Source organism: Hordeum vulgare, chromosome 1H (assembly GCF_904849725.1).
Source record: "Hordeum vulgare subsp. vulgare chromosome 1H, MorexV3_pseudomolecules_assembly, whole genome shotgun sequence".
Taxonomy (NCBI): Eukaryota; Viridiplantae; Streptophyta; class Magnoliopsida; order Poales; family Poaceae; genus Hordeum; species Hordeum vulgare.
Genome location: NC_058518.1, coordinates 511,862,845 through 511,877,726, shown reverse-complemented (window position 1 = coordinate 511,877,726; position 14,882 = coordinate 511,862,845). Strand labels below are relative to the sequence as shown.

The following is a 14,882-nucleotide window of genomic DNA, read 5'->3' as shown; positions in this document are numbered from 1 at the left end:
ATTTTCATAACTGGTCTCGGGGCAAAGGCAATCTCACAGAGCCTAAGAAATGTTTAAGGCGATGATGCACCCTCCAATCCTCACCGAGATGGTATGGAGCTTCCCTATGGCATGACTGTCAGGACCCAGTAGGTCACTTTGATCACCACCTCAATTTCTAGCAACATGAAATCACCTAAGTGCTTCTTCAATACAATCGGTTTAGCCTAGTTAGGAAATCTCATGATGTAAAATCCTCTTTTCTTGGGCTTTTTCTCTCCATCAACAATTCTAGCAAAACATAGTTGGAGAACCATTGAACAACTATGTCTCATCCAGATCACCAAATTTGATCCCAATTAATGTCATTGGGTTGACTTGTTCTATGTGATGCATGTACTTAGGTCATGTACCAAGGACCAAAAACCATATGTCTCTCGGTTAAAAAAGGAATACCAAGCAAAAAAATGTGCACACAAAGATGTAAGACACGAAGGAGACTAGAGCTTGAGGATAACATTTAGGTGAACACACACACACAAACACTCTCTCTCTCTCTCTCTCTCTGCTCTCTCTCTCTCTCTCTCCCTCCCTCCCTCCCTCCCGCTCCCCCCTCTCCCTTCCTCCCTTCCTCCCTCCCTCTGCCCACTCTCCCTCTCTCCCTCCATGCCCTCTCTCCCTCTTCTCCTCTCTACCCCCTCTCCCTCTCCCCCTCCCCCTCTCTCTCTCCCTCTCACTCTCTCCGTGTGTGTGTGTGTGTGTGCGAACATCTGCAATAGCATTAAGACCGAAGAGCATGTGACACAACATATGTGTATTCAAAACAACCACCATGCTCCGAGATCTCATGAACAACGAGGCTCGCGACCGCCTTTCATCTAGGGAACATCCATGGGCTAATATTTTGCAATGTCTACATCAGATTACCATACTAGTGATACACACGAAAGCATGGATCGCCTCGGTCGCTTACGATGAAATCGGCTTCTTCTACATGTCCAAGCATGCCTTCGTCATATTCCTATTCCCTCTCCTCTATGTTCATCTCAAGCAACTCGCCAAAATCCTCCCTCCATTTATGTTCTATACTAGCTTTTGGCCATGAGGATATTGCACCAGTTGAGGCTCTATTTGTGAGGTGCACAAAAAATGGTTATATCAATCATATTTTGTATGGACCGTCAAATCTTAATTCAATGGTTCAAAATAGATTGCGCTAATGTTCATCTTCCTCCTCCCTTCCTACTTCCTCTTTTCGATCCCGAACACCCCCAACCTACCCCGCCCTAACCGCTGTCCTCCACCACCCGCGGCCGGCGGGAGCTACCACGCACCGCCCCACCCTCCCATCACCAACCTACCCCCACCGTCGTTGCTGGCATCGTCCTGACCATGCATCCCTCTAATCCCGACACCGTCCATGAAAACCTCGTGCGATCCACTGCACGTCTCACCCCTAAGGACAGATAACAAAGCCATTACTTCACCCTAAGATAGATGGTGAGGCTATTTCTATTCCGGTGAGCTTGTTTCTCCTCCGACGAGGTTCCGCCGAGAGGGAAGGAGGGAGGAAAAGGTGAGTGACCCGAAAAGGAATTTCGGGCACACGAGAAATGGCACATCCGTTCTTTTTTTACCTAGTACTGGCCGCTCTGTGTACATGACCACTGGGTGACCCCGACTGCGACCCGGTCTGACCCCAAACCCCAACCCCACCCCGCGCCGCGCTCAAACCCCATTTCTACCTCATCTTGGCCGCGTCCTCGCCATCGCCATCGCCATCGGAAGCTTCCCTTCCTCCTCGCTCGATCCCGACCCAGGCCCGTCGCCGTCGGTACGTGCTCACCGACTCAGCTCTCGATCCCGATCCCGATCCCACCCACCTTCGCTCACCTGTTGTATCGATTGCCGGATGAAAGTTGCGACGGAGATCAGCCGACTTCCGGCGACCAGACGGGCCCACGCGCGCGGTCGCGCCGACCGGGATCCGGCGACCCAGTGCCGGCGGCACTGGCGTCGTGTGGTTGCGTACTCTTCTGGGCGCGCGGCGCCGGCGACCAGGGCCGGCGGCCTGTTGATTGCTTGCTTGATTACATCGCGTTAGGTCACGCCGGCTTTTCCCATCCCGCGGAACGCGAGCACGCCGATCCGTACGAATCCGCAGCAACCCTTGCCGTACGCACGCGCAATTGGTTTTCTTCCCTTCCCTGTTTGCAGTTCCCATCTCTTTCATAGCGGATTCCTTTTTTTAGAATTCTTTGGCCAATATATGAGATATGCTGGTGCTCATGCGATTACCTCTAGATGTTTTAGAGGTTCCTCCTTATTTTCAAGCCAAAGATTACGCTCGTCGGTCAAACCGAAATTAACTTGTTGTTCCGCATTATGACACTTCAGCCGGTGGATTATCGCACGCGAGCTCCGCCGCTTCCTCTGTGTGAGGCGTTTTCTTTGCGGTGCCTCCTTTTGCAACATTTTGTGCAACATCACGTGTGTTGCAAAATTGCCTTCCGCAACAGCACCCATGTTGCAAAAAAAGATGAAGATGAGAAAAGGTTGCAAATGTTTTTTCTGCAGCATCATCCGTGTTGTCAAAATTTTCTGCCGCAACAACACCCATATTGCAAAAAAGTGAAAGAAAAAAAAACTGTAACATCACCTATGTTGCAAAAGGTTTCTGCAACATAAGCTTTGTACCAAAGGATTTTGCAAGACTATCCTTGTTGCAATGATGAGGACAGTGTTAAACGCTACTAGCTTTAGATCTAACGGCTGCCGTGCCGCCGGATCTTTTGATCCGCTGACCTATTTTTAGACCGTGCTGCCTTATTTTCAACCCAAAGATATTGTGTGCTGATTAATTGAAATTATGTTCTTGCGCATTTAAGCACCTGCAGCGATTGCGAGTCTTCTAAGTCAACGGTCGTGGGTATTGATTAGTGGAAATTGAGGTTTTGGCTAGTTGCACGTTTTGCAGTCGTGTCGAAAAATATCAAAGTCAGCTAAAAATAGCACTTCCTCTTTTATTTCCCTTCTTATATACTATCTGCACCACTACACAAGATGTTTGCGTGTATATGAATATCATTGTCAAACACCCTAGAAAAAGGGGAAATGCGGCAATCATAGATTTTGGTAGTCTCGGAATTCAGACATGCCATTAATTGATGCATTTTCGTTTATGATGTGCAGGTGTTGTCGTTTGTGTATTAACTTGCAGGACTGGTTATATACTGTTAGGTTAGGCCAGCTTATCGCGTCGACGCAGGAGCCTGATTGATTAATTCGAATCCGCAGCAACCCTTTCCGTAGGCACGTGCTGCAATCGGTTTTCTTACCTTTCTTATGTTTGACATTCCCATCTCTTTCATAGAAGTTTCCTTTTCTGTATTTTTTGACCAATATACGAGATGTGCTGGTGCTCATGTGAGTACCTCTAGATGTTTTGGAGATTCTTCCTTATTTTCAAGCCGAAGATTATGAACGTCGGCTAATGGAAATTAAGTCGTTGCATATCTTAGCACTTGCGGTGATCGCAAGTCATCGATTAGTGGAAATTTAGGTTTTGGCTAGTTGCACATTTTACAACCGTGTTGATAATATAAAAAATCAACTAAAAGATAGAACATCCTCTTTTATTTCCCTTTTTATCTACCGTCTAAACCACTACACAAGATGTTTGTGTGTATAGGAATATAACTGCGGAACACCCTTAAAAAGGGGAAATGCGGTAATATATAGATTTTGCTAGTCTCAGAATTCAGACATGCCATTAATTGATGCATTTTCGTTTGTCGCGTGCAGGTGTTGCCGTTTGCGTATTAATTTGCAGAAGTGATCGTCAGAGCTAGCAGCAGTGAAAGAAAATGGTGTCTCCCAATGAAGCTGACGACGACAATATTGGACACAAAAAGGGGAAAAAAGAGCACACGTTGGAGACTATGCAATGTTTGCTGTTTGCTAGAGAGAACCTCCCCGGTGACGTGTACCACGAGTTTGTCAAGACCATGAACGAGATTGGGAAAAAACGGTATGTATGTTCTTAATAATTAGTCGGTATCAAATACTTTGTTCATCACATTCATACAATTCCCAACTGCAGTGCCGACCCTGACAGTGAAATAAGGAACATCTGCCCTGAAAACTGCATAGAGACGGCGTTAAAGCTATTCCAGGGCTGTGATACAGTTAAACAGAGCTTCCTGAACTTTACTGAAGGCCGTAGCCCCATCGAAGGGAATAGCAATGTCGATGCAGATGTCGAAGCCGTTGTTGTCAAGAACCCCCTGCTACAGAAACCAACGGATTTTCTTTCCAGAGTGAAGGTGCTGAATAAAAAACTCATGGTTGCTCCTTCTATCCGCCTGTGGTTGCTAACAAGATCTTCGACTACCTTATGACTGCAGACATGCCCTTACATCAGCGACGATGATTATGCCGCTTTTTTGCAAACTATGCAAGATTTTTGCAAGGACAGGACCATGACCCCTCGAGAAGTTTACAGTAATGTACGTATTAGTTCTTCAGAAACTGTGTATTAAGTAATCATGCAGTAATTTCTTTGTACAAGATTGGAAAAGACCAGGGTGTCTGATTCATAATTCTTTGTCTTGGTAGGTGGAGAGATGCATGCGCAACTGTCCCGAGCTGTTGGAAGAGTTTGTAGATAATTATCTCCCTGAAGACCTGAAGGTACCCTTTCTCATCAAAGCGACATCATTCAGTTTATTATGAACTCATGTGACATGGTCATGTCATTGATTCTCCTTTGCAGGCCTCAGTTAAAGCAAATGATAATCACAGCTTGGATGGTGTCCATATGAAAGAAGGTTTTTCCGCTCATCCTGCCCTGAATGCAAACAGTCCCTAGGTTCCTTATTTCAGCATTCACTTATGATAGCTGGATGCAAATATTTATGCCCTTTTCTTCTTAATTACTCCCTAAGATGCTATTTACAATCTGCGATTCAACCTATTTTGTTTAAGTGCATCCTTGCTATTTACCAACACATAAATATCGCAATTGCCATGTCTGATTGTCCCTAGATGAAACTACAAACTGCAGTTCTGCAGCAGGATCGGTAACTTAAGATATATACTAATCTCTCGTAGCTAATGGAGTGTTGCCTCATACTGAAGGGGACGAGGAAGGCAAGGTTAAACCCTTGCGAGAATGGACTACCTCAAGAATTGATGAATTGCCCCCAAAAGTGGAACCCAAGGAACTCAAAAGGCATTGCACTCCTAGCTATTACCTGCTGCCAGATAATGTAAATCCCTACAAACCCATGAGTTTCTCATGTAAATTACCACTGGCATAACTAATCCAAATCATACTTGTTCTCCATCGCAGTGTATACCTCTATTGAGTTACCGGACCAAACTGGGAAGGTCTATTCTCAACGATGCTTTGATTTGTCCTGTATCTGAGGAGGAAAGCCCTAACCATAAAACTGCAAATGAATATGAAGCAACAATGTCGCTTTGCGAAGAAGACATGTATGCACCAGTTGCTAATTTGTTCATTATTGTTCAGCCTTTGTTTTATTCGTAAATATATCAGCGAATAACCGATGATTTTCGTAGTGCCCTGTTGTTTTGAAGATGATTCACTGCGCTGTTCTTTCTTCAGGTTTGAGAGTGACATGCTCCTGCAGTGGTTTCGTGTGACTGCGGACTTCATTGCCAATCTCCAACATCGTGTTGGCAGCAATGTGAAGATTAGGGAGCAGCTAACTCGTAAGATTAGCTGACAGCACAGAAAACTTCGACTCATCCTCTTTGTACGTTCAGCTAACTAACTATTCCTTTTTTGTTTGTTTGTAATTGTGCAAAGCTCTACACAGGAGGTGCATCATAAGACTATATGGTGAGGAATTTCTTGAAGCTCTGTTGGATACCAACAATGCAAGTACTATTCTCCCTATTATACTTTCTCGTTTGAATCGGAGCATAGTAGAACTACGGGATGCACGATTGCATTTGCATAAGACTTGCTCAGAAGTTATAGCAAAAAATTACTACAAATCACTTGATCGTCGCGGCCCCTCTTTCAAACAATTGGATGCGAAGAGAATGAGCCAGAAAGGTAGTCTCAACTTTCACTCTGTCTCAAATATAATAGTACTTGTAAGTTGTAGCTAGCATTTGGCACTGCTCCATCTACTCAAGAAAGTCTTTCCTTTTTTTTTTTGTTATTATTAGTCTTGTTTTCATACATATTCCCCGTGCAGCTTTGCTGGCTGAAGCCAAGAAAATCAATAAAATGAAGCCAAAGGCTGAAGATCAATATGCTAATCCTGATATACACAAGGACATAAGCAGTATAATCTCATCTGCATGCGCTTCTGAAGAGAAGCAGATGGTGACTTGGACAAAAATAGTACATCCATTTCTTTCTGCTCACTGTGCACGGCCTCCATCAGAGGAAACCGCAGCTCCTGAAAAAGCTTGTGAACATTGCGGCACCAGAAAACATGCTCTCAATAGCAATCCTGATGCTTTCGCTGCCACTAATCTTCCTCTATCATCCAAGGTAATCATACACATAAGACATAACATTCTGTTCTTCAGAACTGTGTCCCAAATTTTGTATATGCAGAAACACAATTTGTTTAGTATCAATGTCGAGTAACAGTAACCTGCACCATGTCAATTTTCTTTTCAGAGAGGTGAATTTCTAAGGAAAAGTGCCCACGACTTTAGCTCTTCACATGATGGTTCTGGCGCAGACATTGAGGAGGGCGAGTTCATACCCGATCCAGAAACCATTGTGTCGGATGTCATGCTCGGTGCCAGAAAACCAGTAAGCTGTGATGTTGCTGCTTCTGTTAGAGATGGGTTGAGCTCTCGTTGGCGCATAATTGATACTTCCGAACCTAGTACTCGTGACCATTGGAATAAACATGAAAAGAAGCATGAATCAAGGCAAACATCTGCTAAACAGCGTGGTGTGAAAGGAGATACTTGTTGTTTCCTCGTTGTGCTTCGCAGGCTTTACCAGGTATTCTGCTTTATTTTTCTGTTGGAAGTCAAAGGAATATAGTTTTATTTAAACAAACTATTATGATATGTTCTTGTAAAATAATTTTTATTTATTTTTCCCTGTATGGCAGATTTTATATGACAGACTACAGAATGCGAGATATTTATGCACCAGTGACAACCTATATGCAGAGTAATGTTTAGGATGCATATATCTATCTAAAAAGAATTGCTCATTTTTTTCACCATGTAAGAGTTTGTTTTAAAACCACAACTTCTTCATTGAATGGTGCAGATTTAAGGAGAAACTCACCAAGCTACTTTATCGTGCTATTGATAATTCCAATTTTGAGGACTTCTGCCTGAAATTTCTTGGGCCAATGTCTTTTGAACTTTTTACTCTGGATACAGTGATAAACCAAGTTATCAAGCAGGTAATCTATATCCGGTATGGGGGAATGACTGTGAACTCTAACCTACCTATCTTTCTTCGTTCCTAGATCATCGTGAATTTGTTTAGCGTTTGATCGTTGTAATTTCATATAGTTAACACTGCTTATTTGTGTGAGATAGTTGGGCATGCATTAACTTATAATCCAGTTACTTCTGCTTACTTGCAGCTGTGCATAATTTCTTCCAAGGATCCAGACAACTCGATCATTCACTTCCTTGGGAAGTTACAAAGGCCAATTCTACCCAATGAATTGCCGAAGCATGGTCGAGAGGAGCAAGAGAAAGCTCGTGATCATACTGTAAAACTTCCGCGCCATTTTGAGAGACGGTAGTGATCCCCTAAAATGGACTTTATAACTCCATACTGTTTTTAGCCCGTTTTCATTAGTCTAACACTACGCATGTTTTTTCCAGGAAAAAACGCAAGTTGGAGAATGGTGGAACGGATTCAACTCAGCTTGGAGGAGTGACTGAAACTCATCATTGAATGTTATACCCTGGTGTAACGTAACATGCTGGATTTGATTATTTGAAGTATCGTTACAATGAAATTGAGAAACATTATGTTGCTTGTTATAAGAAACTATCCTTGTCCCATACATTTAGTTATAAACCAAAAATGATAATTTACCATCTTTTTGCTCAAAAAACTATTCGTGGTGTGCAATTGATGATTTTGTTTGTTAGAAAACTACTCCAGTCCCGTGAATTTAATTAGAAAGTAAAAAATGATCATTTACTTTGCAAAGTGCAAAAACTGTAAAAATAATCCAGTATGTGCAGGTCAATTGTGCGTCTGTTTTTCTTTTCATAGCGTAGCTATTGGGATTGGGTGATACTAGCCCACATTCCCATCCACCGTTGGTTTCTCCTTTTCATCCGACGGCTATCCAGGTTTGTTTTGTCAAGGATAGGTTTAGGCTGTACAATTCTTATACATGTAGCAGGTCTTGTACTAAAGCAGCATTTGATACATCTCTAACATCCCATTAGTGATTGTTATGATGGTCATCTTACCCGTTTGGCTCAGAGGAGGGTCAATACTAACCAGTCGTGTCACCATCGACGGTCAGTGATGAGAGGAGGGTCAATACTGCAGCACACAACACATGCACATATAACTATTGCATGCATTTCATATGTCATCGCATACAAATATACATTTCATACATCCATTTCATCAGTTGCACATACACTTTAATGTGCACATAACACATGCACATCTCATGCATTCACTACCAAATCAACCTGTGATTGGATTGTTAGAGTTGTATTCCCAGCCATCAGGGTTTAAATCCTGGTGCTTGCATTATTCTGGATTTATTTAGAATTTTCGGCAATGTGCATTCAGTGGGAGGACACGTTTTCGTCGACGACGAGGCCTCTATAGTGACTTCGCAAATCTCAAGATGATATGCCAGCTAAGTCTCTCGGAGGTGCTCATAGAGGTAGGTTTTATGTGTGCTTGTGTTTTCATAGGGGAGCATTTACGTCTGTATTGTGTTCACAAAAAAATCTCATATTCATTAAACATTGCATACATCAAAGTTAAAATATATTTGCGACACTCTAAAAACCATCTTGAAAGCATAATCTTGTATATAACACTATGCTCTTGCCTCTACTGCATGGACGGACGAGATGAGGACACCCAAATATAACAATCTAGACCAAGTCCCCCGCGAGCACGAAGCTCCATCGTCTCACTCTCCCGCTACCTCTCGATGGCTGCAACTAGCTGACAACGATGAGGATTGTGTAGTGGCTAGTGTTCCTTCCTACTCCATGCCTTCAGATCTAGAGGGCTCAAATCTGAAATCTCATCAATCAAGGTAATTATGAGTGGATGGCACGAGTTTTTGTGGATACAAAACTGTCAAATGAAATGTTTTCCACATATTGGATTCCCGAAGCACTAACTGTAACACCCTCCCTCTCATTGCACTTGCATGGTGCATGTAGAATAAAATGCATGCATGGCCACTAGTTTTTTATCTCTTATCTCTATGAATAAAATGTGATGTGAGAGTCAAAGCACTTTAAATCAATTAGACTCAAAGTGAGCCTAATATAATGAAAATCTATTTTTTATATGAGCCATTTAAACCAAAAAGGAAGGAGAGGCAATCTCATCACATATTGTCCCCAAACGTCTCATCACAGATAATGTTATTGTTGCTTATGAGTGCGTGCATGCAATAAGGACACGGAAAAGGACGAAGCCTCTGTGTGCGGTAGAACTAGATATGATGAAGGCATGCGACAGAGTGGATGTATTTTTCTAGAGCAAATGCTTGCACGGTTTGGCTTTGCGCCGGAGTGGATCACTACGGTCATGAGGTGTGTCACGTCAACGAGCTTCTCAGTCAAGCTGAACGGAGTATATACTTATTCTTGTTTTGTGTGGAAGGCTTCTCGGCCCTACTTAGGAAGGCTCAAGAGGAAAATAACATTAAAGGTGTTTCATTTGGGCGCACAGGCCCTCATGTGACACACCTTCTATTTGCAGATGATAGCATTGTTTTTCTAGAGGGCTCTCTCGACAACTTGGGTACATTAAAGGAGATCCTAAGGAAATATGAAGTGTCGTCGGGGCAAAAGGTGAACCTACAGAAGTCGCCCATTTTCTTTGGGAGGGGTTGTCCGCAAGAAGGTAAACAACTTATGAATGCTATTGAAATTGAGACTGAGGCCCTTGGTGAGAGATAGTTGGGGCTCCCGACAGTGGTTGGGCGCTCCAAGGATGGGACCTTCAAATATGTTAAGGAATCCTCCAAAGAAAAAGCTTCAGTATGGAAAGGACAGGGCCTCTCGAAGGCCGCAAGAGAAGTTTTAGTAAAATCTATGCTTCAAGCGACACCGACCTATACCATGAGTTGTTTTCAACTCACGAAGAAGATGTGCGGGAACCTGACTTCGATCTCTTTCAAATTTTGGCGGGCAGCTAATGGTGAACGGAAGGTGCACTGGATAGCATGGTACAAGATGTGTACTGCTAAACAAGATGGGGGTATAGGATTCAAAGATCCGACTACTTTCAACCAAGCTCTTTTGGCTAAGCAAGCTTGGAGGATTTTACAGGTTCCGTCCTCTTTGTGTGCAAGGGTGCTTAAGGCGATATATTTTAGGGATGAGAGCATCATGACTACTACATGTCCGGCTGGGGCCTCATACATTTTCTGAAGCATCTTATATGGGTGTGATTTGCTGCGGGAGGGCACCATTTGGCGCATAGGGGACGGCCAAAAGGTCCTTATCCACCATGAAAACTGAATACCCGGGGAGAGGAGTATGCGACCACTTGCGTAGGAATATGTACATGGTGTGATACGATTTGGTGACTTGCTTACACCAAGCGGGAAGGAATGTGACATGGGAAAACTGGAAAGGATGTTCTCACAGAGCGACATTGATGACATTAAGCAAATAAAGATTGACAGACCCGGAATAGGTGATTACCTGGCATGGAACTACACTAAGTCGGGGCAGTTTTCTGTACATTCAGCATATCACTTGAAAATGACGATGAACAGGGCGAGGACCAGACGGCCGGTTTCCTCATCTTCGGTTCACAAGCATAGAGGATGGATGGCATTATGGAATACAAATGCCCCAAACAAGGCTAAGACTCATATGTGGAGACTCATGAGGAACGGACTAGCAGTTAGTGCAGAGTTATCACGGCGAAGCATCAAGAACGGAGTGTTTTGTCCAGTTTGTGTAAGGGAGGAAACACTCTCCCATTGGTTCTGGACCTGCCTACACTCGAAGATGTTCTAGAAAATCTTGCGGTCGGAGAAAGGACTTGCGGTGGCGACCCCGCCATATTCTGCAGACTCCTCAAGCGCAATTGCAAACTGGCTGCTAGGGTGGTTCGCCAAGGCCACGGATGATGAGAGAGCTGCAATGGTACAATATATATATGGGCTATGGATAGCGCGGAACGAGACGAAGAAAGGAAAGAAAATTACTGATCCACATGAAATAGCTGCATCCGTCATGGCGTACATGGCTGAATGGAAAGTAGTCCACATGACTGAATGGAAAGTAGTCCACGAGAGGAAACCTTCTCACATGAAGGCTAGATGTGCAACGCTGGACAGCTCTTGACGTGGGATGGGTCAAAGCTAACGCTGATGGTGTTGTTTCTAGAAATGCAGGCAAGGGAGGAGGCGGCGTGATCCTCCGGGGTGACCAAGGCGACTTCTGCGCTGCAACTTGCGACTTCTTTGTCGGAGTCACGGATGCTGCTATGACAGAATTGATGGCATGTCGGCGGGCTATTGAGTTAGCTGCGGGAATTAACGTCCAGAAGCTACACCTTGAGACGGATAGCAAGGTGGTTGTAGGCATGCTAAGCGATCCAAACAAGAACTTGTCGGTTGAAGGGGCGGGTGTGGAGAAGATTAAGGAGATGATGTGTGCTTTTAGTAATGTCAAAGCATCATGGGTAGGCCTGGGCATTCGGTTTAACCGAGCCAATCGGTTCGGTTTTCCGGATATCAAAATATTTCGGTTTCTTTAAACTATAAACCGATCGGTCCCTTAAAAATTGAATAACCGATATTTTTTGAACCAATAATTCGGTTCGGTCATCGGTTTTGACCGAACCAAACTCAAGTTCACACATAGTGTATAGTAATTTTCCTTTTTAGCATGACTATGCCGCTCGTGCAAATGAAATGGATGGCAAGTTGCTACCTTTATAAGGCTGCGTATGCTTCCTTACTCAACATCGATTCGAGGTGGTACTAAACCAAAAGCACATGTAGACGTGAAAAACTGTATGGGCCGACTGCTAGATCAATCTTGAGCCTTAACAAACGTGTACGTGACGAAAACTGAGATACGTCGGCCTGCTGAGCCAGTTCGGCTAGGAAAGTGACTAGCGAGGACAGAAAATACTGGGAGGAGCAAGGCGTGTTATTTATTTTCGGTTTTTAAGCCTTTTTGGTTAGTTAAATGTAAAAACCGAATTTTCCAAATAAATTCCGGTTCTGCAGATTCAAGGACCGAAATAGGACACATAATTTTTGGTTTCGGTTCATTCGGTCTCGGTCTTGGTCCTTTCGGTTCGGTACAACGGTTCTCGGTTAATATGTCAGACTTAAATCGGTCTCGCCTATATAGCGCACTACTAGTCCGTCCCACTCATGTAGCTGTCGTGGAAGTTCATTTTTCTCTGTGCTTTTCTTTATCGATTTCCACTATTTGCATCAGTTTCCTTCAAATTTTCTATTGGTTTTCTCTCATTCTCTTTGGATTTTTTTAAATATGGTTTTATTGTTTCTTTCTTGGGCTTTCACCAGTTTTCTAGGGCTTTTTTACCTTTTTTCCTTTCTTCTTTTTTCTTTGTGTTTTTAAGACATGTCCATTTTGCATACACATTATACATTTTTTGTACACATCAAGAGCGTATTTTATACACGTTTAATTTTTTTCAAATACATGATTACCATTTTTCCAAATATACGTTTTGATGTTTACTTTTGAATGCACGATGTACCTTTTTCATATACATATGAAAATATATAAATATTTACTAAAAAATATTAAGAACAAAGTTTTGCGAATCAAATACAAGTTGAAGCATTTTTCTAGATGACACAAAACATTATTTTAACAATGCGAATATTTTCTAAAGAATGTATAAATATTTCCTGAAAATATCATGAACAAAGTTTTGAAACGTGTAAGTTTTTTAAAATTTCCACAGATGTTTTTTGAACAGTATATAGCATTTATTTGAATTACACTAATGTTTTTACATTATCTATTTTTTAAGTGTCAATTTAAATATTTTTGTATTATTTAAATGTCGTGCAATGCCTACAAGTTACACCGTGTTAACATTTTTCAAATTCATGGTCCTTGTTTGTAATGTAAATTTAAGTTTTATTATTTTTTCAAAAACATGAAAAAAGAAAAAAGAATGATAAAAACAAAGGAAAAGTAAACTAAGCTACATTGGCACGCCCATTAGTAGTGATGCCTGAGGCGTGACGAGCTTGATTCTCGCGCACGGCTATGTGTCGTCCATACCGAGACCTAATACATCTTGCCCAAAGTGTGCACGATAGGGAGCCAGTCTATTATTGTAGATGTAAGCGACTATTTTTCTGTGATTATTTATCAGGTTTTACGTTTCTCAAAATAATAATATTGTATTTTATTATTTTGCATTAGTTTCTTTAAGATTTCTCGGGGTTTTCTATAGTTTCCTTGCACATACTTTTTCCTTTTTCTTCTATTTTTTGTTTTTCTTTCGTTTCTATTTGGGTTTTTACCGGTTTCCCTTTTTTGTGTTTTATATTTATTAGTTTACACATATCTATTTTTCCATACAGATGTGTTTTCTTTTCTTACAAGTTAGGATGCGACTGATAGACCATCGTGTGTCTGGCCATATATATACATGAGAATAGAAAATTTACGAAATCATGAGTCGTGACCTTTTGAGCCACGGTGTAGTCCGTCATGTTTTCAAGTAATCACGTTCTGGTTTTACGCGACAGACGAATAATTTCAGCTATGAACGAAATGGCGTACAACAACAGAAGTGGTGGACAGACTAAAAGCAGACGAAATAGTGGTGGTAAGAACCGATAGACGCTTTATTATTTTGCAAAGATAAAGATAAAACATTTGTTTACACAAGTTTAGATTTGTTTTCTAATAAATGAATACCATTTTTTCCTGATACATGTTGTTATCAACTTTTCGAACCCATGTCAATATTTTCCAAATAGAGGAGATAGAAAATAATTTATGAAACAATGAGAATATTTTTTTACATTGTATAAATAGTTTTTAGAAATGTAAAGAAAAACTAAATTCCATTAAAATATACAATTTTCTGGATGGACCAAAACATTATTTGGAATTAAAAGATCATATTTTTTATAATGTATAGAATTTCACAAAAAATCAATTATATATTTTTTGAATGAGTGACCATTTTTTAAATGTTATGAACATTTTTTCTACAAATGCTACCAAATTTCCTAGAATTACACTAACAAAAAGTTTGCACTGTGTTAACATTTTCAAATCTCCAGCTTTTATAATATTTTTAAGTAAATTCAAGTTTAGGAATATATGTATTTATGTATCTGTTTTTCGATGATATGAGCAAAAACAAAAACAAAAATACGAAAAAACAAACATAATAAGCGAACTATCATGCAGGAAAGTTATTGGGCCAGAAATATCCATCCCCTGCCAGATGCGTACTGAAATTACTCAAGTTGAGCAAGTTTTAGATCGGAGTTGTGTCGTTCACCGTGTGTTGTACTATCAATAATGCTACATATACATAGGTTCACATGAGTTTACACGCGGGTGGATTTTAATTGGAGATTAAGGGGATGAGGACCCCCACCCCATTAAAAATCAGAAGGAAGAGGTTAGTTAGAAAGAAAAAATCCTAATGAGCATGTAACCCTTTATAAATCTTTATATGTTTA

The 14,882-nt window shown here is 41.6% G+C and overlaps 1 protein-coding gene across 2 annotated transcripts; it reads left to right on the top strand.

Moving 5' to 3' along the window:
• The first annotated feature begins 1,663 nt into the window (after nt 1-1,663).
• LOC123421312 (paired amphipathic helix protein Sin3-like 3) lies at nt 1,664-8,013 on the top strand. 2 transcript variants are annotated; one of them, XM_045107527.1, is made up of 16 exons: nt 1,664-1,813; nt 3,784-4,009; nt 4,082-4,304; nt 4,386-4,487; nt 4,597-4,671; nt 4,754-4,808; nt 5,119-5,249; nt 5,333-5,478; nt 5,612-5,718; nt 5,816-6,067; nt 6,213-6,514; nt 6,647-6,982; nt 7,095-7,156; nt 7,259-7,397; nt 7,584-7,744; nt 7,831-8,013. In XM_045107527.1, exons 2-16 carry the CDS (start codon nt 3,846-3,848, stop codon nt 7,901-7,903), a joined length of 2,328 nt encoding a protein of 775 aa, XP_044963462.1. In that variant the 5' UTR covers nt 1,664-1,813; nt 3,784-3,845; the 3' UTR covers nt 7,904-8,013. The 2 variants fall into 2 exon arrangements, with proteins under 2 accessions (XP_044963462.1, XP_044963463.1); XM_045107528.1 differs by lacking the exon at nt 7,831-8,013 and having other exon boundaries at nt 7,584-7,748.
• The last annotated feature ends 6,869 nt before the right edge of the window (nt 8,014-14,882 follow it).

What these genes read in the sequence shown, in the direction of transcription:
- LOC123421312 (XM_045107527.1), top strand. Translation starts at nt 3,846, where the DNA reads ATGGTGTCTCCCAATGAAGCTGACGACGACAATATTGGACACAAAAAG. An exon ending in CTCGAGAAGTTTACAGTAAT is followed by an intron (nt 4,488 to 4,596) that starts GTACGTATTAGT and finishes TTGTCTTGGTAG; the next exon opens with GTGGAGAGATGCATGCGCAA. An exon ending in TCGCTTTGCGAAGAAGACAT is followed by an intron (nt 5,479 to 5,611) that starts GTATGCACCAGT and finishes TTCTTTCTTCAG; the next exon opens with GTTTGAGAGTGACATGCTCC.